Below are 26,771 nucleotides of genomic sequence, written 5' to 3' on the forward strand. Positions count from 1 at the left end.
AAACTTTTATATAAAAAATAATTCCTCCATTTTTATAAAAATTATTCGATTTATGTATTAAAAAATAATTTTTAGTTTTCATAATTTACTCTATTTAAATTTTAGTCGATATTTTAATTTTAAATGAAATAAGCAATATTTAAAAATGTTTTCAAATAGGATTGGACTGGTCAATTCAAATGGAACCATTCCCTTATTTTGTTTGGTATTGGTGTAAAAATTAATTTGGTTACAATAAACCTGATATCAAAAGGGTAAATGGTATCAAATTGGTAAAAAAATTAGTTGAATAACTTATCTGATCTCAAAACATTAAATACACAAGTCTCATTTTATTTAAAAATATAAGAAAGAACAAGTATCATCTATTGTAGATTAAAGAGGATATATACTTGTCATCAAAGAGAGATAAGTTAAAGAATTCTCTAAACATTAATTTTGTTTGAGAAAAAAAAAGTGAGTTGAAGATGTTTTCTTAAAGTGTAGAGATTTAAGAAGAGTTTAGTCTTTTTATTATAACAATTTGAAGTTGCACTTGTGGATTAGCCGCAATACCGAGACGCTAAATATATACTTTTGGATTAGTCTCGAATGTGGTCATTTACTGAACCGTTACGGATCACTATATCATCAACGTACATTTCCATACATATTTCGATTTGGTGGTGAAAGACTTTATCCATAAGTCTTTGATATGTTTCCTCTGCATTTTTGAGACCTAAGGGCATCAACACATAACAGAAGTTGGATCATTCAGTGATGAAGGTTGTTTTGTCCCTGTCAAGGGCGAACGTGGGTATTTGGTTATACCTCGAATAAACGTACAACAAACTGAGTATTTAGTGTTCAAACGCACTATCTACTAAACCATCAATGTTGGGGAGGGTACGCATCCTTGGGACATGCTTTGTTTAGGTTAGTGAAGTTTGTACACATCCTTCACTAGTTGCTCGCCTTCCTTACCATTATCACGTTCTCTAACCACGTAGTGTATGTCACTTCGCGAATAAAGTCGGCCTCCAAAAATTTATTTACCTTTGTTTCCACTACTTTCGTCTTTTCCTCTCCCAGTCTCCTCTTCATCTGTGCTATCGGTTGTGCCTCTCTAAATAGGGCCAGTTTGTGGCTCATGACAGCCAAATATATTCCTAGCATGTCTGCGATCGTCCATGCAAACAAGTTGGTGTTAGCCTGGAGCACCTTCGTCAACGCTTGCTCCTCCATAAATGCCCAACCGCATCCTATAAAAGTAGTCTTCTTTTCCTTTCTCCCCAATAAGCAAGGTTTCACTTCACCGAGAGGTTCCAAGTGATAATAGTTGAAAATACCGTTATCTGTGATGTAATTCTGACACTAAATGCCTTTTTCTGCTTAGAACTTGCTTAAAATCATGCTTTTCTATTAAGTTGTGTGAATAAGAGAGTTGAGATTGAATTGAATGATTTTATGACTAATTTCCCTTGTTTTGGCAGAGAATGAGGTGATTCTGAAAGCAGAGATGAATACCCAAGGAGGTGGAGCTCATAAAGGCCTAAAAGAGCACTAGAAGAAGGGACAACATGCAGCTTGGGCGTCCTGTATGGAGGCTCAAGCACTGGAAATTGACGTCCACTGCCCGGGCGCCACTTCTGGGCGCTTGAGCGTCGGGCCCCGAGGCTTGGGCACTCCTCTTGAAGGTTCAAGCCCTACATGACAACCGTTCACCGCTTGGGCGCCCTAAGTGGGGCGTTGAGCGCCCTAAGTGGGGTGCCTGAGCGTCGTGCATCGTGGATAAAGCTCAGTTTCTGCTCTATTTTGACTCTATTGGACCAGGCCCTATTTCTACTATGTTCCTACTCTATTTTAAGGACCCCAATGCTCTAGGTTTTGTATCTTTGGCAGAGAAGAGCATAACAACACACTCTCTCACCCTCGGAAGGCGGATTTGGATGTGGAAGCTCCTTTTCCCCAATCTTTATGGTTTTTCTATCTCATTCTTCTCCATTGTTCATATAATTTCTCCATGTCTATGGGGAACTAAACTCTATTTGTTGTTGGGGGATGATGTAACCTTGTGAACTTTCATGTATTTGAATTGAATCTTAATAATATATGCTTTTTAATTAATTGCTAGAGTAATTCATCTGCTTCAATGCTTGTTGTGTTTAACTCATTCATTAGCATGATTTATGAATTGCATGAGTGTTGGGAGGTTCCTTAAAATTCAGGTTCTTGTTGAATTACTCCCAAGAGTAATATTTCTCAAGGATGAGGGTATGAGTCTTGGTCGTCTTAAAGCTCTTGATCTTCATATCTTATTATTAGAAATGCTAGGAATTGCATGAACTGGTAAGTTGGGACAGGCTTATTCGCCGAGGGATCGGGTTTAGGTGATTTAGTGAGTGACGTTAACATTAATGCATAAAAAAAAAATTCTCACATACTTGAGAGGGAACTTGGTGAACACGATTGTCTCATATTAATCAACACCTGTTCATCATTGTTCTATTCTACTATTGATCAATTGAATTCATATTTAATTTTTTGTTTTTGGATTTGAAACCAATGATCTCATTTTCTTTAAATCTTAATTAATCTTGTTGTCACACGACTGTCTAGCGCCGTGAGTCTTCTGGGTTACAATACTTAGTCTTACCATTTTGTATTACTTGTGTGATTCGGTACACTTGTCGATCCATCAACGGGTCTTGGAGTATGTTCTTGGAGACCGTAGATTTTGTCCAACACCAAGCAGTCGTGGATATTTGTTCTTGGATTGAGGTCGGCCATTCATACCTCTGAATGTTTAACTCTTCGATGAGGGATGAAAGGCTTAACTTTCAATCTGGCTATGTATGTTCTCGCGTCGCTTTCTGGTCAGCTCATAGAGTACATCGAACGGAAACTTCATCACGAGATGAGGTGTGGAAACTATGACTCCGAATGCGTTGAGGCACGGTTGGCCTAACAATACATCATATCATGTATTTGCCTCCACCAAGAGGAACCTTACCTTTAACTTGTAACATCCAAAAATTTGGAAGTCCTGAAAACACGACACACTTAATTTTTTTTCTTAAAACCAAAAATAAACTGCAAATTTTATCAAAAGAAGACTTATTACAAATATAAATCAAGCAGATAAAGTATTAAGTAAGTTGCATAGATAAAATTTGAGAATTTAAAGGAAATTTAATTTCCTATAACTTCAAACATAATTGTCTATATCTCAATTTAAATAAGTAAAATATCTATTACAACTTATACATTATTTTCATAAATTTCTAAAAATCCTTATACAATTTCCATCGAAGATTCCCCGACTCCAGGATCATCTACATTCTTATCTGAACTCTGGTATAACATACATTATATGATCATTGCACATGTAGACACACAAACAAATAAACAGAAATATATGGGTGAGCTAACTTTTATAACAAATACAGAAGTAGTATATTACATACAGCTTCCAAGCAAGCTAATAAACATCAACTATATCAACTCCAATTAATTTCTCATAATTTACAGAATGTACACTAGAGAGTCTTCAGAATGAAACTTTCATTTAGTATAATCAACCAGCATCATTAACATTACAACAATCACAATTCTACAATTCGTTCAGCAACATAAACCAGACATATAAAAGTCATCTAACATCAATTCACCAATCACACATACCCATCCAAAAATGAATATACGCATTCAATATCATAACATAACAACACCTAGTAACTATACACGAACTTTTAGCTTAAACATACCATAACTAAATCCTGTTAAAAGCTACACTAAATCATGTTTTCACTTATCTAATATTGAACTATCAAAACCAACGAAAACATAATAGAAAATTATATAATAACAGATATATCTTTACAATCCATTCGGAAAACAACATTGCAGAACTAATAATACCCCCACATCAACACTTAAAGTTCGCAAAAGGACAACTATTTATTTGACTAAGTTCATTCAACCACAGACTCCTTCCCCTATTAATTCTGCCACATACAACAACTCATGACTCTAAGAAATCCTCAATTAGGTTCAATAATATTGAACCTATAATTCCACACCAGACACACGATCTACACACCCTAACCATAGTAATACATACTAGCATTATAACAATTTTTACTCATCCAACCCTTTTCTCAAATATATGACTACCAAGCAAGGTGATTCACATTGCAATATTTTAAAAATAATACTTTCTTAAGCCTTGAGAGAATATAATAGCTTAAACATAATGAAGACACCTCCTTACTCTTACAATCAAGCAAGTCTATCTTGTATTAAACTAAAGAATCATTCCAATCATTCAGATTATAGTTTACACATATATTCGTAAGATAAGTTGTCAAAACAAATTTATGCATGTCAATCCAAAAACTTGATTATATAACCCGAATTACCAACTTCTTAATTTGATAACCACAAAATCAAAACCCAATACATATAACCCTTGTGTAATTTTTCCATTTAACAGAACGAAACCCAATTGTTATATCCATAAGACATAAAGCACAAAGAGATTTTGAAGCATTAATAGCATACCACATCATATCCCCAAACAGTAAATTCAAGCCAAGAGAGCTCCTCTTACCTTGCTTGGTTTTCCTTCAACACTAAAGTTAACTTTTCTAGGTTCTCTTTCTCACCAAGCTCGCCCTTCTTCACTCCGACACTCCTCCGCTGCCTCTACACTTCCCTTCATTGGCCATATTGCACTTATTCTTAAAGTACCACTCATTGTCACTCGAACACAACCTCACGGGTGTCAGTTTTGTAACCCTTCCCTAACCCCCTTTTCTCCCTCAAATTGCGCCCTAAAAATTAGTGCGCCTTCCTTCGCTTCTCTACCCTTGCTCCCCCACGTTACAAGAGAGCAGTGAATGCTCCTCATTCACTCCCCCAAAAACAACCCCCCCAATGCCCTAAGGTTTGAGGTGTTTTAAAGCAAAGAAGAAAAAAAAACCATAACATAGAGGATGAACGTGCATTCCGCTTTCGAAGGAAACGTTCGAGAGGAAAAATAACCCTCACAGTCCTCTATTGGTCAAAAGCTAGGTTAAAAAAAATCAACCAAATAAAAATTGAATCCTCTTTGGTGTGCCTACAATTCGAATTCAGGACCTCCAGACCGCACACAACACAATGCCACCAAGCTAAATCATTTTTGCTAATTATATAACCATTTAATAACCTTTTAACATATTCTTATTTCTTATATATCATATTTTAGATATTCTTAATGCTAACCATTATATATACTCATCACATAATACTTGTACACAACTTTTACCTCACGAACACATGGTATTAAAATAAACATTATCTCAAGGATATTCTAATAACTAACCCATACAAAGGATGGTACAAATTTTCCGGGTCTTACATAACTCCTTGTTGTTGCGATTGGTTCCCAAACGTTCTCAAATCGACATACCCCTTGGTATCTACCCTCTCGCCAGCGAAACCCACATTTGTTTGTTAAAAGGGGCAATGAGGTCTTCAAACAGGTCCATCTTCAAGAAGGTCTTCCAATATAAGATGTTGATGGAACTACCTTGATCAAAGAGGACTTTACTAACACTATACCGAGCGATTTCAGCCATAATTACCATTGGATCGTTATTAAGAGTTCAACAAGTGTACCAAATCATATCAAGTAATAATAAATGGTAAAAACAAGTATCATATCCCAGAAGATTCACGACTCTAAACAATCGTGTAATCACTTAACTAATTAAGACTGAAAAACTATTTTGTTGGTTTTTAAATGCAAATGCAAAAAAAGTAAATGTGAATGCAAATTGATCAATTGAGGCTAAAACACAAATGAATGGATGGTATTGATGATATGAGATGATTATGTTGTTGGGGTTTAGATTTCACCTTCTTTACTTTCATGCATATAAGAATTCATCTTCTTCATTAAATTGTTAACGTCAATCTCTAAATTACTTAGAACCCGATCCCTTGGCGTAAAAAGCCTATCCTTAATTATTAGACCACAATCCCTTGCATCCCTAATAATCAATTTTGCATTACGGACATAAGCTTAAGACAACCAAACATCTTATCCTTATCCCTAGGATATATTTCTTTTGGGTGAAATTCTCCAGATCATGGTTTCTAGGTATTTCCTAATAACAAAGAAATCCAATTATCATGATATGAGTGATCAAAACATAACAAGCATTGAGTAAAGGAGAAAATCACTAACAATTAATGAAAGAAGCAAAAATAATTCAAAACATATTCAAATGCATGAAAGTTTTGAGGTTAAATCTTCCCCAATAACAAATGAGTTTAGTTCTCCATCGTCATGGACAACCTTGGTGTACAATGGAAGAATGAGATAAAAACCCTAGAAAGAGAAGAGGAGAGAACCTGCATCCCCAATATGCCTCCAAAAGGGCGAAAAATATGTTTTTATGCTTCAGCCATCAAAAGATACCAACCCTAGGGCGTGCAAGTCCTCAAATAGATAAAAAAAAATGGCCCAAAAGCCCAAGTCGCTGGCACTCAACACCCCAACTAAGGGCAAGCAAGCGAAATGAATGGAGATTGGCGCTCAGCGCCCCTTAGAGGGCAAGCAGGCGCTGAACAATGTAGTTGGCTGGCACTCAATGCCCCTCAAAGGGAAAGCAGGCACTGGTTCGCGAAAATCACCCCTGAGGGCCCCTGAAGGGGGCAAGTAGGCTTCATGCTTGACATATTAGCGTTGAGGGCCCTAGAAAAGGGCAATCAAGCGCCATGCGCCTTCTTCAACCTTCTTCTCTGGTGCTTTTGCTGTCCCTCTTGAGTTCCGACTCCTTGATACTCTTGCTTCTCTTCCAAAACATACCCATAACCTAATAAATTAAAGAAATTTAGTGATAATATCATAAAGTATAACCTTGATTCACTTATTCACAAAACTAAACTAAAAACAAGAGATCAAGCAAGCTTCTAAGTAAAAAAGAGTTTATTTAATATCAAAATTGCATCAGAGATAATGGTATATTCAACCGTTATCAATCGTCCTGATTTGGGTCGGGTGCATGAAAGTCGCCGTGTGTGAATGTGATAGGAGGTAATGTCCTAACATTCCTATCCACCGAGTGGACACTTTTCGACTCTCTCAGGTGCCTCTTTCTGGCGGAGGATGAGGCTCCGCCTCCAGCAAAACCTTTAGAGATGGTGTTGATATGGCCTCGGATTGGTTGGTCCCGATTCCTACTACGACTTATACTCCTCCTTCTTCCTTGATATCGACGCTCGTTATCACAGTGAGATTGCTATGATCTCTTCCTTGGTGGACTCCTTCCTACCCTTTATTCTTTCACGTACCTTCTAAGGTGTCCCGCTCAGATGAGTTCCTCGATCTTATCTTTGTGGGCGACACACTCCTCGATGGTACGCCCTAAGTTTTGATGCTATTGGCAGTGCTTCTTCCCGTCAGCATTACTCGGGGTAGGCTTCTTTTTAACAGGAGGAAGAAGCTCTGTGCTTAGGGCCTCCTCTATGATTTTGGCCCTAGGGGCGTTGAAAGGGGTGTATTGGTTGAATTTGGGCACTTGGTGTAGGTCTTTGGGGCGAGGTCCTGCTCCCTTCTCACCGTTGTCGAACGGTTTTTTGCCCTTCTTCTTATCTCCTACAGTCGGGCCTACCTCGTCGATTCCCTGCACGCTACGCTCGCTCCACCCCTCTGGTCACTGTCTTTCGAATGGGTTGGGATCAAGGAGACCGAATGTTGAACGGACTGTTCTCCTCGTGCGGTCGCATGCTCTGCTCGGAGTTCGGCGATTTCGACCTCATGTTTCCTCTATATCTCCATCAACTGAGCTTACGATGGGTGCCAAATGTTTCGGTATATAGAGCCGAGACATACAACTTCACAATTTCAAGTTACCTTCGCGTCTTTTCTTAGCTCTCCTGAGTTCCTATTACCTGCACTTCTCTCTTTTACATAGTCCAAGTCCGAGCGGTGGGTACCTAATAAAGACACTCCGACGCTCAACTCAATAGTAGGTTATCGATCATTTATAATTATTAAGTCTTAAATGCTCAATAAATGCAATCACCCACCTTCTTACCTTGTTTCTACATTTATAGTTTTCATATTGGGCCTTTTAATAGGGCTGGCCACATTGAGGCCCAATATTGCTTAAGCATGTTTTAACTTTCTTATGTAAAAGGTGTCGACCGAATGGTTAAGAGGGTTGTACAAACCATGACATTGTTTAACCCATTCGGTATACCAGGTTGTGGTTTTCCTAAGCTATCCTTTTATATCTTTGACCAATTGGTAGGGTTACATCAGTTTCTTTATCTTTGTTACCATTGAGCCATGATCCTATACGGAGGCGTGCAAAAAAAATCAACTGTAAAAAGCTATGCCAGAGGAATCGTTGCTCTTGAAGGCTAATAACACATGGACAATCTTACTCTTCCCCTTGGAAATAGTCAAGAAGGCTGATGGTTCAATGGAACACTACAAAGCTTGATTTGTAGCCAAAGGCTACAACCAACTTGAGGGCCTAGGCTATACAAACAATTTTGCCCCTGTAGTAAAGCTCACTACTTTGCACCTGCTGCTTGCCTTAACTGCATCTAACAATTGGATTCTGAAGTAGTTAGAAGTTAATAATGTCTTCCTCCATGGAGATCTTTATGAAGAGGTTTATACGAAAATCCCTCCGGGGCTATCAACTTCTCACACTTAATCTGTGTGCAAGCTTTAACAATCTATGTATGACCTTAAACCAGTAGGTCGACAATTGGACAACAATTTATCTGCTTTCCTTTTTAATCATAGCTATAAATGCTCCTCTGGAGACCATTCTCTCTTCTTGAAACATGATTGACACCTCCTCAATGCCTTACTCATCTACGTTGATGATATCATTCTCACCGAAAATCATCTTAAGGAAATTCAATCTATCACAAAGCTTCTTGATCAACACTTTCATATAAAAACGTTATGCAATCTCACCTATTTTCTTGGCCTTGAAGTTGCATACTAGCATTCACCTCTACAAAAGAAAATACACCTTGGATCTTTTAGCTGAAATTGGCATGACAAATTGTGTTCCTATGCCTACACCAATGTTCCTATGCCTACACCAATTGTGTTCCTCTCTCAGAATCTGATTCATCTTCTTATTAACGCCTTATCGGACTACTTATCTATCTGACCAACATCGTCCATGATCTTGCCTTTGTTTCAACCACCTCAGTCAGTTTGTCTCATCTCCTAACAATGTGCATCAATAAGCCACCTTTCATATTCTTCGCTACTGAAAAGGAATCCTTGGACAAGGTACTTTCACTAGTAGAAAAAGAGGATTCCATGACGGACTATTATGATAGGTGAAATCCACCTATTATAATATATTGACCGGTGACAATTTTGTAACAAAACTAAGATATATAATGATGTATTTTAACAAACCTATCATAATATATGTAACAGTGATATTTTCATAATAAAAGTTACCTATATTATGACAGGTAAAAGGCCACTTATCATAATAACTTGGATGTAGTGACAAAATGAAAATCATGGGGAAAACATATTATGATAGATATTAAAACACCTATCATAATAGGTCAGAAACCCCTCTTTCATTTCAATTCTTTCAATCTCGCCGTTCTAGAGCGCACAACATTTTTTTCTCATCCTAGAGCACAAAACACACCTACACATATGGAAACCCTACACGTCTCGAAGCCTTCACGCCGCACACACTCGTCCGAGCCTCCATGCTGTTGACGGCATGCCTCCATGCCATCTCTTGGTGGCCGCCGAGGAATGTGAGCTTCCAGTTATCGATATCAGCCGCTTAAAGGACATTGATGAGACTGTGAGGGAAGAATACAAGTCGCACATTGCTAGGGTTTCATAGTAGTGAGATTTCTTCTGGGTTGTCTCTCTTAGGTACGCATTTTCACTCACTACTCACTTCTATAAACTTGTTCCGTGGCAACGTTCTTTCCAATTCTAGGTTCGAGCTATCCACATTTACACCGGATACAAGGTCTCTCTTTTTTTCTCTCTATTGTATTCATGAATATGCTTTGTGTTTTCTTCTATTTTCTCTCCAATTGCAATATCCATTCATTGTTTAGGTGTTTTAAGTGAGAGTCAATTTCGTCAAAGATGTGCAGAAGCAGAAAGAATGTGGGAACGACAGCACGAGCTTGCTGCCGATAAGATTTTTCCTTGTGCTCTGACCTCGGTGGTTTCTTCCTCAAGGTGTCCCATATTTCGAAATCTATTTATTACTTTTTCTTTTTCATTCCTCAACTTAAGTTTACGAGGATTGTGATTAGGCCACTTGTCCCACAACTCGAAAGTCCATCTATGGCTTTTCTATCTACCTTGGCAACTCTATTATCTCACTCATGGAAGTCAAAGAAACATCACCATCTCTAAAAGTTCCTTAGAAGCTTAATACTGAGCCTTAGCCTCCATCACTTGTGAAATTTAATGGATTACATACCTTTTTCATGATATTCACATCAGCTATATCTCACCTACTCTCTTATACTGTGATAATTAATCAAATTCCGGTCGTCTCAAACCATGTCTTCCACGAAAGCACGAACCATATATTTAAATTGATTGCCACATAGTTCGGGACAAACTCAATGTTGGTTACTCAAGCTTCTATCTATTTCTTCCTCGTTTCAAGCTACTGACATCTTCACTAAATCGCTTGCCCCTATCATCTTCAACACACTGCACTCCAAGTTGGAAATGAGAAGCATTTATTCCCAACATGAGGAAGTTGATAAACATATATTTGGTTGTGGTTTGATTTCTTTTTGCTTTTAGGTTGACTGCGTATACTTAACATGTGTCTTTTTAGGCTAAGTTGTTCTTGTCACAAATTTTATAAACATAATAAAGATAAAATTTAAAAAATATCACAATAGTTATATTAAAACTTTTAAAATATATACCACATAAAAAATTACTAAGAAAATGTTACTTGATAGAAAAAAGTTTTATAATAAGAATATAATTAATATGAAATTTATTAAATGTTCATAAGTTAATAAATATTTATCTATACCTATATATACATATATATAAAGAGAATCTCTTTTTTGAATCTAAATTTATTTTTTAAAATTTACCTTTTAAATAAAATTTTTTAAATTAAAATAATTATTTCATCAATTTTATGGTTTCTTTAAATTTAACTTTTTTTTAAATTGATCCATTTTTAAATCTTAATTATTTTTTTAATAATAAAACTACCCCAAAATAAATAAAAACTATTTACAGTAAAATCATAAAAATTATTTATATTTAATTTCATAATTATAATTATTGTTAGCATAAAGCTAAAGAATAGAAATTTTGATGATGTCTTAAAGTCAAGTTTCTTGTGCTCTTATTGTAGGAAGATCTTCATGAATACTTGCTTTTATATTAAAATTTTTGTAATTTAGTAGATTGATTTTTAATTCTAGGTATTATTTCCCTTAGATTCCATTAAAATTTATTTTGAATTAGAAAACTTCATTTTATATTCAAGATAATTGATTACCATCTTATAAATAATCAATTATCAATAATCAATTATGACTTGACATAATTGATTATCGCAAGCAATTATGAGAATTTTTAAGCAAAATTTTGACCGGTGTGCATTCATTAAATGCATAATCAATTACCATAAGTGGGTAATTGATTATCACTTTTAATTAGCTGACAACAGATTTTTGGAGGTATCGCTGAGTGAGATCTCTATAAATTAGATTAGGACTCTCATTCTAAAATACGAAATACGACAATAAGAAATAAGTGTATTTCGAAATTCTTATCTGTAGTGTGTAGTGATAAGTGTTCTAGGGTTTGTTGAACCCTTGTGCGTTGGCTTTGAGAACTTGGCGTGTTGGCATAGTGCGAGAACTTTCACAGGGAGTGTGATTGAGTGTTGTTTCTGTTTGCATACAACGAGAACTTTCACAGGGAGTATGATTGAGTGTTGTTGTTGTTGGCATGGAGCGAGAACATTCACAGGGAGTGTGATTGAGTGTTGTTGTTGTTGCCACAGAGCAAGAACTTTCACAGGGAGTGTGATTGAAAGCCTATCATCCTTCGTGAAACATTCGGAGGAGGTGTTCATCCTTTGTGAAGATTCAGAGGAAGTGCTCATCCCTTGTGAGTCACAGGAGAAGTGAGTTTCATCTCTTGGGGTAACAAGAGAGGTGTTTGTTAACACCCTGACAAGTGTACCAGATCGTATCAAGTAATAATAAAAGGTAAGACCAAGTATCGATTTCCCAAGAGACTCACGGCACTAAACTGTTGTGTTTTTGCTTAACCAATCAAGACTATAAAAACAATATTTTAAGGTTTTTGAATGTAAAGTATGGAAAAATAAACATGAATGCAATTTGATCAGTTGAGGTTAAACACAAAAGTAGATGGATGATGTTGATAATATGAGATGAGTTTGTTGTTAGGGTTTAGATTTCACCTAATAACTCTCATATATCTACTATTCTTATCTGTTATCAATGTTCATGCAACTTTCTAAATTACTCTAAACCTGATTCCTCGACGAAGAGAGCCTGTTACCAATTACTTGTTTACCATTCCTAGTCTCCCTAATAATTACTAATGCATTAATTTCAGAAGCTTAAAACAATTGATCGTCCTACTCCTATTCCTAGGTAGTATTTCATAACAAAGAGAATTCTTATCAGTTCTAGATTTCCCCGTACGTTCCCATATCGACAAAATCAAATATCATAACACTGAATTCGTTAAACGATGTATTCATTAACCTTAGAGAAGAAAACCCAAACTATTGATAACAAAAGTATATGAATAAAATACAAACATCGGTATATGAGAGTTTAAAGGTTACATCTTTTCCCCAGCAACAAATAAGATTAGTTCTCCATCGTCATGGAAGAACTAGGTGTACAATGGAGTGAAAGAGATAGAAACCCTAAAAGGAGAAAAGAAGAGTTGTCAATTCCCCAAATTTGCCCCCAAAGGGGTTAAAAATGTGTTTTTGTGCCTAAGCCATCAAAAGATACATTCTCTATGACGTTCTGGCCTTTAAATAAGGCATCAAAATAACAGAAAATGGGTCCAGACCCAAAAGTAGATCATAAAATTAACAGAAAAATTGGCCCAAGTCCACGCAATTGCCGCTCAACGCTTAAAATACCGCTCAGCGGTAGGTGCGGCACTTAGTATCACCCCCCAACGGTGCCCAAGCGTCAAAACAGTGAAAAAAATGGTCCCGAAGCTGGCGCTCAGCGCGCAGTTCACCGCTCAGCGCTACCTTTTCTGCACTCTGGTCAACTCTTCAGCATTCTGGTTGACTGGTTGGCTTTTCTGTTTGACTGATTGACTTTTCTGCATTCTGTTTGACCTTTCTTCACTACAACTCCTTGATACTTCAACCCTTATTTCAAATCATTCCAAAAACCTACAAAATCAAGGGAATTTATTGATAAAATCATAAAACATGTCGTCAACTCTTTTATTCACAAAACTAAAGCAAAATCATGAGTTAAAGCAAGTTTCTAAGTTAACAAGGGTGCATTTGATATCAAAATTAAGTATAAAAATAACGGTTTTTCAACTGTTATCACAACCCCAAACTTGAAACTTTGCTTGTCCTCAAGCAAACGAGATTAAACTTAGTCTTCTACAAATCAATGCAATGGTTTAATCACATTCAAATGCTCTTGCTCTTTCTTTCAAGTAAGTAATCACTTAAATCAACTCATCAATAGAATTTAGTCAAGATGTGCACATGCTTTGCTTCAAATTACTCATCATGGTGTTCACATAATCACATAATCTTCCAACAGATGCTCTTATCATGAATGATCAATCAGCTAAACATAGATGTAATCATGAATTCATGGAATCATTCCTCACCAGATAAAGTGTTTCACTCAAGCACTCAAAAGTGTTTCACTCAAAGGTGCATAAAGGCCACTCCTTCCCTTTACTATCTACATGTCACATAGAACAAAGTTGCCTTTCATTTACCACAATCAACATTTTCACACACACATGTCATCACAAGGACTTTCTCAAGGCTTATAATGTGGCTTGGGCTAACAAGAAAAATTGGTTTTTCTAAATCACAAAACCCTTGAGTTAAGAGAGTTATTTATACATTCATAATTCAAGCACAAACTCTCTTTTTAACCAATCAATCTTACTCCCAACTTTCCCCTTTTTGCATTAAGCTTTTCTTTCATTCTATCTTTTTCATCTTTTTCTATCTTTTTCACTTTTGCTCAACACATTATCTTAATGCTTTCTCTTTCTTTTTCAACTTTCCCAACAACCCCAAACTTGAACCTTTATCAATACCATGCAATAATTCTCAACTTAACTCAAGGTAAAGATTTTCACAAGGGTTTTCATTCTGTTTAAGGCTTAGGTTCAAAAACGGTAAAACACATGATATTTTTTTTTTCTTTGGGACGAAAATTTATGCATTGGCTAAGAAAGGGTTTAATAAAAAATGGCCTTCATCAAATGAAACATGCATACAATTCAGTTAATCATATAAAATTGGGCAAAATTATTCATGCTTTCAAGTAGATAGCAATCATACAATCAAAAACTCCGGAGTTCAAAACCTCACTCATAGGCTTAATCACTATTCCAGATATTCTAGATAAACATCCTGCTTAGCATCATAATCACAATCACAACATCATCATGCATCTGTTCACATAGCTTGTGCACCACCACCTGTATATCAGCATATAGTGCACAATCTCAATATCATCAATATCAAAGCATCATCAAGCAATACCCATCATGCAAAAATATCAATATCAAACCACTGCATCAGATATAGTTTCCAACCAAGTTCATCAATCCTATACTACTTAACAGAAGCAAATAAGTACAAAAACAAAAGATAGAAAAATCTTGTTCTACTGTAGATAACATCCATCAGTAGATGTTATCTCTTCTCCTTATCTCCTTCTTCTTCATCTTCAAAATCATCGTCCTCATCATCTTCCTCCATATTTGGAACTTCAGCTGCTCCAACTTTGATTCCTTCCTCTTATTCCCCACAGTCTTGATCCTCTTTCTTGATGAGGAGTCCATCCCTGCATCAAGTACAATTCACAAAACCACAAAGCATCTCATTTAAACGTTAGAACACAAAACTTCTTCCAATAAATGTGGAGGAATCAACCCCAAATAGTTGTACTCTCACAAAACCCCAAACTTGGATGAAAAAGTGATGCTAAAATGGTGGAGAAAGGGTTTTCTAGAAGTGGGATGATAGGAGAAGTGAGAAAAATGCTTAGAAGAGTGTTTGAAAGTGAAAGAGAGGTTGGGGATGTTAAAGTAGACGTTTGGACGAGCCCTAAGGGGTATAAAATTCATGCAATGGGTCAAGAAACAACCACCAAATTTAAAAAAACTTTGACCCATTAGCGTCGCCACTGGTCAGCGGTGAGTTCACCACCCAACAGTAGGCGTGATTTGGCTTTTCCCCCTTTTTCCTTTGCTTCAGACATCTTTGACCTTGTACCCCTCAAGTTCAAGATTCAAATTTTAATTTTCAGCAATTCCCACTCACTCTACTCACTTATGCAACAACTAAGCCCTAAATGCAACTAGAACAGAATTTGAACATGCAAAGAAAACAAATCAATCAACTGGGTTGCCTCCTAGGTAGCACTTGTTTAACGTCACGAGCCTGACCCAAAATCTTTCTAGCACCCATAATTAGGTGCAAACCTTACCATCACCCATCAATAGGTGTACCTTCCTGGTATCCTTCAATAGATACCTAAATCTTCTAGCATCCTTTAGTATATGTTATCCCAGTGGCATTCATCAATAAATGTTGTTAATGACATCCATCTGTAGATGTCTATTCATCGCTGCCATCAGAAGCAGCATATAACCTAAAAAAAAAAACTTAAACACACAAAGAAAAATCAAATCCAAATCACACAAATAATTAAAAAGAAAAAGTTAGAAACTGGGTTGCCTCCTAGCAAGCGCTCTTTTAATGTCCTTAGCTTGACCCTAAAAAGAAAAAGTTAGAAACTGGGTTACCTCCCAGCAAGCGCTTCTTTAACGTCATTAGCTTGACCGGTAAAGCTCAAACACCCATCAGTAGGTGTTGATATTTTATGTTGGCGTTCTTCCTTCTTTCATGACACCAACAACATCTCGAAAATTTTCTTGTCACCAACTCTAAGGATCCTCAATCTTCAGAATTCTGTTTGCTTTGATAGTCTTGACATCCCATAACCTATTCTTGAATTTCACTAGTGTGCCAGGTTTGGGTTTGTCATTTTTCACATCAGGGTGTTGGTGAACCAATTCTCCTTTCTTGACTACCCCCTGATGATCTTGTGCTCCTGGTACAATTTTATTTTGCATACACTAAAGAACACTGCACTAGAGCACAGAATTAGCCCAAAATATAAAAACAGTAAAAGATATATTCTTTTTTTTTCAAAAAAAATAAAAACAGTAAAAGATATTATTTTTTTTTGTTTTTTTAGAAAGATAAAGATAGAAAGATAAAAATAAAAATATAGAAAGAAAAATAGATAGAAAGATAGAAAGATAGAAAGATGGAAAGATAAGGAGAAGAATGAGGAGAAGAATAAAAATAGTAAAAGATATATATATATATATATATATATATATATTTTTTTTTTTCTTTTAAAAAAAATAAAGTCTAATCGGTTAAGAATCACACAAATAGAATAGTTATACCATGAGTCTCCGGCAACGACGCCAAAAACTTGTTAACACCCTGACAAGTGTACCAGATCGTATCAAGTAATAATAAATGGTAAGACCAAGTATCCTTTTCCCAAGAGACTCACGACACTAAACTGTTGTGGTTTTGCTTAACCAATCAAGACTATAAAAACAATATTTTAGGGTTTTTGAATGTAAAGTACGGAAAAATAAACATGAATGTAATTTGATCAATTGAGGTCAAAGACAAAAGTGGATGGATGATGTTGATAATATGAGATGAGTTTGTTGTTAGGGTTTAGATTTCACCTAATCACTCTCATATATCTATTATTCTTATCTGTTATCAATGTTCATGCAACTTTCTAAATTACTTTAAACCCGATTCCTTGGCGAAGAGAGCCTATTACCAATTACTAGTTTACCATTCCTAGTCTCCCTAGTAATTACTAATGCTTTAATTTCAGAAGCTTAAAATAATTGACTGTCCTACTCCTATTCCTAGGTAGTATTTCATAACCAAGAGAATTCTTATCAATTCTAGATTTTCTCGTACGTTCTTGTATCGACAAAATCAAATATCATAACACTGAATGAGTTAAACGATGTATGCATTAACCTCAAAGAAGAAAACCCAAACTATTGATAACAAAAGTATATGAATAAAATAAGAACATCGATATATGAGAGTCTAGAGGTTACATCTTTTCCCCAACAACAAATAAGATTAGTTCTCCATCGTCATGGAAGAACTTGGTGTACAATGGAAGGAAAGAGATAGAAACCCTAAAAGGGGAAAAAGAGAGTTGTCAATTCTCCCAAATTTGCCCCCAAAGGGGTGAAAAGTGTGTTTTTGTGCCTAAGCCATCAAAAGATACATTCTCTAAGACGTTCTGGTCTTTAAATAGGGCATAAAAATAACAGAAAACGGGTCCAAGCCCAAAACAGATCATAAAAATAACAGAAAAACTGGCCCAGGTCCACGCAACTGGCGCTTAGCTCTCAAAATACTGCTCAACGGTCGGTGCGACACTTAGAATCACCCCTCAATGGTGCCCAAGCGTCATAACAGTAAAAAATTGGTCTCGAAGCTGGCGCTCAGTGCCCAGTTCACCGCTCAACGCTACCTTTTCTGCACTCTGGTCAACTCTGGTCAACTTTTCAGCATTCTAGTTGATTGATTGACTTTTCTGGTTGACTTTTCTACATTCTGTTTGACCTTTCTACACTATAACTCCTTGATACTTCAACCCTTATTTCAAATCATTCCAAAAACCTACAAAATCAAGCGAATTTATCGATAAAATCATTAAACATGTCCTCAACTCTTTTATTCACAAAACTAAAGCAAAATCATGAGTCAAAGCAAGTTTCTAAGTCAACAAGGGTGCATTTGATATTAAAATTAAGTATAAAAATAACGGTTTTTCAACCGTTATCATTGTTCTAACCTTAAATTGTTTTACTTTCTTTGTGATTGTAGCAGTTTGTTGGTTTATGCTAGCGAAGCGTTAATTCTTGGTTTAGATTAACAACTGGATGTAGGATCGCTATGATTCGAACCAGTATAAAAATTACCTGTGCAATTTTCTCTCTTCCTTAGTCTTTTAATTTATTTAAATTGTTTTAAGGAATTTATTTTTGCATAGGAAAATTATTAAAAGAACGATTTGCGATAAGAAACCAGTTCACCCTATATTGGTTTGTTGAACACGTTAACCATTCTGTTGCGCCCTCTGACAATTGGTACCAAAGCTTGCTTTGATAGTAATTCAAAATGGCGGGGCAACATCAAACATTTGCTGAGGATGCCTCTATCAATAGACCTCCATTCTTTACTGGAGAAAACTATGCTTTTTGGAAATTGAGAATGCAAATTTTCATGGAATCTATTGATAGTGAGATTTGGTAAACTGTAACAAATGGTCCTTTTGTTCCTACTTTATTTATTAAAAATTTGCAGGATCCCAAACCGTGAGAATAAGGGAATGCTAAAGATAGAAGAAGATTCTAACTTGATGTTAAGGCTCTTAATATTAATCATTTGCTCTAATTATTGATGAGTTTTACAAGATCTCAACCTTTAAAAATGCTCAAGAAATATGGGAGATGCTGAGAGTCACCTGTGAAGGAACCGATGATGTTAGAAGAGCTAGAAGAAATACTCTAATCCAAGAGTATGAAATGTTCCGCATGAATAAGGGGAAACAATTACAGATGTCTAGAAACGCTTCACGCATATTGTGAATTATCTCATTGGGTTAGGTAAGTCCTTTGAAAATGATGAATTAAATATAAAAATTCTTAAATCTTTGGACAAGTCTTGGCAACCAAAGGTTACTGCAATCAGTGAGTCACAAAATCTCAACACCATGTCAATGACTGCATTATTTGGTAAGTTGAGAGAACATGAACTGGATCTCAGGAGATTGAACGAGGATGAAGAAAAAGAAAAAAAAAAGACTTTGGCATTCAAAGCAAATATTGATAAAAATCTTAAGGAAGACGACGACTCTGAGGAAGATGAAGAAATGGATCTCTTCATTAAGAAATTTAACAAGTTCATGAAGTGCAAGGGCAAAAAAAGATTTAAAAATGAGAAGAAGGAAAACAAGGAATCATCATGAAAACTATCGTTGTTATGGTTGCGAAGAAAAAGGATACATGAAGACAGATTGTCTAAACCCAAATAAGGGTGAAGAAAGAAGCCAAAAGAAATTCTTCAAGAAAAAGAAGGCATATATTGCTTGGGAGAAAGACAATGATTCTACAACAAGCTCAAGTGACTCTGATGAGCAAGCCAACATATGTCTGATGACTGATGATGACATCTTTGAAAGTCAAGTAAGTATCTCTAACGATTCTGAAAATTCCTATTATGGTGAAAATGAATTACTAGATACGTATAAAGAATTATTATGTGAATTAGAGAAATTAAATAATGCTCATAAAAAATTAAAGAAGAATTATAAAGAATTAATATTAAATCATGAAAAAATTCTTGAAGAAAATAAGGATTTGAAAAATAAAATTTTATATTATGAAAAATGTAAATATACCAAAATTGAAGAATGTGCTTCTTGTTTAAATAAAAAGATGCCTCTTGATAAAATAACCAACTCTGAATGTAACAATAATTTAAAAATAAAAAAAGTTGTTAAACATGTTCCTAAAATTATTATAATTACTACAATTATAATTATGGTAATAAAATTAAAAATGTTCCTAATTATAATTATAATTATAAAAATAAAATCAAGTATGTTCCAGAATGTAATCAAAATTACTATGATTATAATTATGAAACTAACAATAATAGGAAACCAAATGTTGCTACATGTTTTTATTGCGTGAAAAAGGGTCATACATCAAATAAATGTAAAATAAAACATTATGGTGTTCCATGTGGAGAGTTTACATGGGTTATAAAATAATTTAAATTTTTAGCTAACTAACCTAAAGGACCCAAATAAGTATTTTTGGGTACCAAAATATTATTTTTCTATTTTGCAAGTTATTTCAAAATTAAGGAAGAAGCTTTTGGGTGTGCACCAAAACTTGGTAAAGTATGATTTGTCAAATTATAGGGGAGATTTTAAAATAAAAAAAATTGATAATTATTTTTTAAAACTACTTTTCTTTCTTTCTTACGATATCAAATTTATGGGTAGTTTAATTTTTTTTTTAGTTACTCAATAAGGAAAAGTACTCCTTTATACTTTTTATTACTTATTATAACTTATAAATGTATTGTATTTACTACGTTTTGAATTATGCCTCTTGTTTCCCTTTAATAAATATTATAATAATTATTAGTTATTTGTTTTGTCTATTTCTTTTTGGCTTATATTCAGAGGGAGTTTTATATCAAGGGGGAGAAATATGTTTAAAAGCTTAATTATATTTATCTCTTGTCTACTAATCTCTCTTGTTTAAGTTATGTATGAGTATCAATACATGTTACAAAAAGGTTTAAATCAAAATATTTTTTATCATCATAAAAAAATGGGGAGATTGTTAGCATAAAGTTGAAGAGCAGAAATTTTGATGATGTCTCAAAGTTAAGTCTCTTGTGCTCTTATTGTAGGAAGATCTTCATGAAATTTTTTTATATTAAAGCTTTTGTAATTTAGTATATTGATGTATATGATATGGTTTATCTTTGATTTTATGTATTGTTTGCCTTGAGTTACTTTGAAATTTATTTTGAATTAGAAAACTTCATTTTATACTCAAGATAATTGATTATCAACTTATAAATAATCAATTATCAATAAGCAATTATGGCTTGCTATAATTGATTATCGCGAGCAATTATGAGAATTTTTAAGCAAGTTTTTGACCGTTGTGCATTCATTAAATACATAATCAATGTGGATAATTGATTATCACTATTAATTAGATGACAACGGAAGAGGTATTCCTGAGTGAAATCTTTATAAATTAAATTGGGACTCTAATTCTAAAATACGAAATACGACAATACGAAATAAGTGTATTTCGAAATTCTTATCTGTAGTGTGTAGTGATAAGTGTTCTAGGGTTTGTTGAACCCTTGTGCGTTGACTTTGAGAACTTGACGTGTTGGCATAGAGTGAGAACTTTCATAGGGAATGTGATTGAGTGTTGTTTCTATTGGCATAGAGCGAGAACTTTCACAAGGAGTGTGATTGAGTGCTTTTGTTGTTGGCATAAAGCGAGAACTTTCACAAGGAGTGTGATTGAATGTTGTTGCTGTTGGCATAGAGCGAGAACTTTCATAGGGAGTGTGATTGAGTGTTGTTGTTGTTGCTGAGTTAAAAACCTATCATCCTTCGTGAAACATTCAGAAGAGGTGTTCATCCTTTGTGAAGATTCATAGGAGGTGTTCATCCCTTGTGGGTCATAGGAGAAGTGAGTTTCATCTCTTGGGGTAACAAGAGAGGTGTTCTAACCTTAAATTGTTTTATTTTCTTTGTGATTGTAATAGTTGGTTGGTTTGTGCTAGTGAAAGGTTAATTCTCAGTTGAGATTAACATCTGGATGTAGGATCTTTGTGATCCGAAGCAGTATAAAAATTACCTGTGCATTTTTCTCTCTTCCTTATTCTTTTAATTTGTTTAAATTGTTTTAAGAAATTTATTTTTACGTGAGAAAATTATTAAAAGAAGGATTTGCGATAAAAAAAGAAATTCATCCCCTCTTAATTTGTTAAACGCGTTAACCATTCCAATGCACCTCTGATAATTATAGTAGCTTTATTATTTTATATATATATATATAACAAATAACTATTCTTTAATATAAAATGTCATGTAATATTTTTTTTATAAAAGTGAAATTATTAAAAATTTATTGAGTGTTTATAGATTAATAATGATCATATAAGATTAATTATATTTATTATATCATTAGTAATTGTTAGAAAATATATTAATTTGTTCCACTTTATATTTAAATATATGAATTTCTTTTTGAGGCAAATATTTTGTTATACTAGTAAAAAAAATTGGGAGGAGAGAATGTACACAAAATTAAAACAAAATTGAAAATGAAGTAATTTTTATAAAATGACATAAATTTTCTTATTACAAAACTAATGTATAAAAGTAATAGTTAATTAAGGGTATTTATGTCTTTTCATGACAAATTAACTTTCTCTCTCTTGCTTTATTTTCAAAATAGAAGGGAAGTATTTTTTTTTAGAGAACTGACTATTTTATTCCCTGTTCATCATACACTATATTTATTTGATGTTAGTTTCACATTGAGTGAATTCAAGTATGATGACATGACATCAACTTGTGACATGTTATACAACTACAACTAATACTAAATTAAAATTATTAAAATTTGAATGATTAAATCATTTAGTATATTAAGATCCAATTGAAAAAACCCAAAACTATACACCCTCAATTGTATGGTTGTTATATCTTACAAATTAAAAGTGTAACTAAGTTGTTTCCAAAGCAATAAGTTAGATAATAACATAATACAGTATTTTTCCTCTCTCTTTTTCTTGTTTGCATTGCAATCAAACACAGGTGAGATTACTCAGGTGCAATAAAGTGTTCATTGTTCAACATGAAAAAAAAATCCAAATTTTCTCCATTTTGCCACAATCTAAACCCCAAAAATGGATTAGAAGTGTTCCAATGAACAAAAGAACTAGAAAGTCAAGCTTCAAAACTTTTCCTCTTCCAAAACGTGAAGGAGCAGCAGCAGCCATTTCTTCCATAAAATATTCAACCCGATTGAAGATTCTAACCAACAGAAAGGGCCAAGTCAAAGTCTTCTCCTTTCACTCTCCACTACAAACCCATTTCTTCCTCACACAAACCAAACCCCCAAAATGCGTCTTTAAACATCCAACACCAAGATCTTTATATTTCATTCACCCGCACATACCCATATGAACAGACACACACAATTCAAACATCGTAAAACAACATGTTCCTCAAAATCCAATTTTTCTTCCTCATCCTTTTTCTGGCAGCCACCGTTGCTACCGCCATAGACCCAGGTTCAACTCTTTCAGCCTCTTCCACCTCCAATCAAACGTGGTCTTCTCCCAGGGGCACCTTCTCCCTGGGATTCATCTCCGTTCAGCCACCCACCACCCCTCCTTCCTTCATCGCCGCCATCTCCTACACCGGTGGCGACCCTGTTGTCTGGTCCGCCGGACACGGCGCAGCTGTGGACTCCGGCGGGTCCTTACAGTTCCTCTCCTCCGGCAACCTCCGCCTCGTCAACGGCTCCGGCTCCACCGTTTGGGAATCTGCCACGGCGGGCGCCACTTCAGCAGCCCTTGAGGACAGTGGCAATTTGGTAATTTCGAACGGCACAAGCACCCTCTGGACAAGCTTTGACAACCCCACAGATACCCTGGTGCAGTCTCAGAATTTCAGTGTTGGTAAGGTTCTCACTTCCGAAAGTTATTTTTTTAGCCTTAGTGGAATTGGGAATTTGACTCTGAAGTGGAACAACAGCATAGAGTACTGGACTCAGGGTTTGAATTCTTCCGTGAATGTTAGTTTGGAGTCCCCTGTGTTATCTTTGACATCGATTGGGCTTTTGGAACTTTCTGATGTGAACTTGGGTACTCCTGTTCTTGTTGCCTATAGTAGTGACTATGATTTGAATGCTAATGTGTTTAGGGTGTTGAAGTTGGACAATGATGGGAATTTGAGGATTTATAGTACTAATCTGGGTGGTGGAACTTCTACTGTTAGATGGGCTGCTGTTGCAAATCAATGTGAGGTTTATGCTTACTGTGGGAACTATGGTGTGTGCGGTTACAATGATTCCAGCACGGTATGTGGTTGCCCTTCAGAGAATTTTGAGATGGTTGATCCGAATAATGGTAGGAAAGGGTGTAGGAGGAAGTTGAGTCTGGATAGTTGCCAAGGGACAGCGACCATGTTGACCTTGGATCATGCTGTGGTGCTGAGTTATCCCCCTACAACGACATCGGAGACGTTTTTCATTGGTTTATCAGCCTGTAGAACGAATTGTCTTTCGAGTTCAAGTGCCTGTTTTGCTTCTACTTCCTTGTCAGATGGCACAGGGCAGTGTGTACTAAGATCATTAGATTTTGTTAGTGGATATCAAGATCCTTCGTTGCCTAGCACTTCTTATTTTAAGGTTTGTCCACCGTTGGCACCAAATCCACCACCCTCTTCGGCAGGGACTGTGAGGGAAAGGAGGTCCAAGGTGCCTGCATGGGTTGTGGTTGTGGTTGTTTTGGGTACTCTTTTTGTTTTGCTAGCCTTGGAAGGGGGTTTGTGGATGTGGTGTTGTAGGAATAACAAGAGGTTTGGTGCGTTGTCAGCTCAGTATGCTCTTCTTGAGTATGCTTCTGGTGCTCCAGTGCAGTTCTCGTACAAAGAGCTCCAGCAAGCGACAAAGGGGTTCAAGGAGAAGCTCGGAGCTGGTGGATTTGGTGCTGTTTATAGAGGCACTCTTGTTAACAAAACTGTTGTTGCAGTGAAGCAACTTGAGGGCATTGAGCAAGGTGAGAAGCAGTTTAGGATGGAAGTTGCCACTATAAGTAGCACTCATCATCTGAATTTGGTGAGGCTTATTGGCTTTTGCTCAGAAGGGCGCCACCGGCTTCTGGTGTATGAGTTCATGAAAAATGGATCTCTTGATAATTTTCTATTCCAGACAGAAAATCATTCAGGAAAATTGTTGAATTGGGAGTACCGATACAACATTGCTCTTGGCACAGCAAGAGGCATCACATACCTACACGAGGAGTGCCGTGACTGTATAGTCCATTGTGACATAAAACCTGAAAACATTCTCTTGGATGAGAATTATGTTTCCAAAGTCTCTGATTTTGGTCTTGCAAAGCTTATCAATCCCAAAGACCATAGGCATCGGACCTTAACAAGTGTGAGAGGAACCAGAGGATACTTAGCTCCTGAGTGGCTTGCAAACCTTCCTATAACATCCAAATCTGATGTTTACAGCTATGGTATGGTTTTGTTGGAGATTGTGAGCGGAAGAAGGAATTTTGATGTTTCAGAGGAAACAAACAGGAAGAAGTTCTCCATCTGGGCCTATGAAGAGTTTGAGAGAGGTAACATCAGTGCAATTTTGGACAAAAGACTAGCTGGGCAAGAAGTTGACATGGAGCAAGTAAGAAGGGCAATTCAAGCAAGCTTTTGGTGCATCCAAGAGCAGCCATCTCAGAGACCAACAATGAGCAGAGTGCTGCAAATGCTAGAAGGAGTAACTGAGGTTGAAAAGCCACCTGCCCCAAAATCAGTGATGGAAGGAACTGTCAGTGGAACCAGCACATACCTCAGTAGCAACGCCAGTGCATTCTCCACTCTTGGAGTTTCACCCCCTGGACCCTCCTCTACATCATCATTTCAGATTAGTGGTGTTTCAACCTTCAACTCAGGAAGGACCCCTGAGAAGGCAACCTCATCTCTTTTGCAATCAGACACATGACAGAAAATTGCTTCCATTTTCCCTTTTCAAAATTTCCCAGAAAAATTGGTTCAAAGTCTCGTTCACTTGTGTTGAGGGGACTTTGTGCAGGAGCAGCACAAGTACAAGCTTTGCTGGTCAAACCCCTGTATAATATGATATTGATTGTATACTATATTTCATTTTTTTCATATTTATCCTGATCATTGTATTGTATGTTCCTTCAAAACCGGATATTGCAAAGTTGCAGCAATTATTTGTATTCAATTCCTGAAAATGTGCTTGTGTCAGCATAAGCACGTTGGTCTGCATATTTCTGGGTCAATAGTGCAATCCAATATCTTTGGTGTGCTAATAAAAGTAGTGAAATTTTATGTTCTCATTGAGAACCCATCTGATAAACTATTGAATTTTTCTTTTACCAAGCCTAAAAAAGTTTGAGACTGAAACGTGAAAACGTGAGACTCTTTGTTTCATCATGCACATAATAATCAACTGAGGACTTTCTGGTTGTCACAATGGTCACTTATATCATATTCTATGTATCTCACATGTGCATGAAACCCGTGTCATTCACGTTTTATTGTTGGTGGAATGTAGTATTTCCAATTTCTTGGTAAGAGGTTAAAAGAAAATAATTTTGAATTATATTTTTTACCACAATTCAGAGATAATTTGGAATTTACAAAATTCTCAGTTTGGAAACCAAGAACAAACTAAATTATATAGATTACAATATCTCTTAACTTAATGAGATGTTTTTAAAGAGCAAAGCCATGATACAAGTATTAAGCAAAGTTATACTTTAAATAATGACAGAAGAATACTTCATTGCTTGAAGTCAATGAATATTCAAAATAATGTCCATGTGACCACGTCAATGTCTTCATTTCAAACAAGTTCAAATTCAATGCACGTGTAGGACGTGGCTCCTGGTTACAGCTATTGAAGACCAATAGAGATTAGAGGGCACTTAACTTGTAATCAAGTACTAGATCATTTCATCATATTAATCAATAAATTAGTTACTGAAAATAAGATATATTTAAATTTTTTAATTTTTCAAAGACATTGGGATCATGCCAAGTCCACGTATCAGGATTTCGGTAAAAATATTTGACGTTCACTGTAA

The 26,771-nt window shown here is 35.6% G+C and overlaps 1 protein-coding gene across 1 annotated transcript; it reads left to right on the forward strand.

The window, feature by feature from the left end:
• Window positions 1-22,804: 22,804 nt before the first annotated feature.
• LOC106774288 (G-type lectin S-receptor-like serine/threonine-protein kinase At1g34300) lies at window positions 22,805-25,906 on the forward strand. The gene has a single exon (XM_014661235.2). It carries the CDS (start codon window positions 23,150-23,152, stop codon window positions 25,658-25,660), a length of 2,511 nt encoding a protein of 836 aa, XP_014516721.1. The 5' UTR covers window positions 22,805-23,149; the 3' UTR covers window positions 25,661-25,906.
• Window positions 25,907-26,771: the final 865 nt, after the last annotated feature.

The sequence above is a fragment of the Vigna radiata genome, chromosome 1 (assembly GCF_000741045.1).
Source record: "Vigna radiata var. radiata cultivar VC1973A chromosome 1, Vradiata_ver6, whole genome shotgun sequence".
Lineage (NCBI taxonomy): Eukaryota > Viridiplantae > Streptophyta > Magnoliopsida > Fabales > Fabaceae > Vigna > Vigna radiata.

Coding starts and splice junctions, on each gene's coding strand:
- LOC106774288 (XM_014661235.2), top strand. CDS start 23,150: ATGTTCCTCAAAATCCAATTTTTCTTCCTCATCCTTTTTCTGGCAGCC.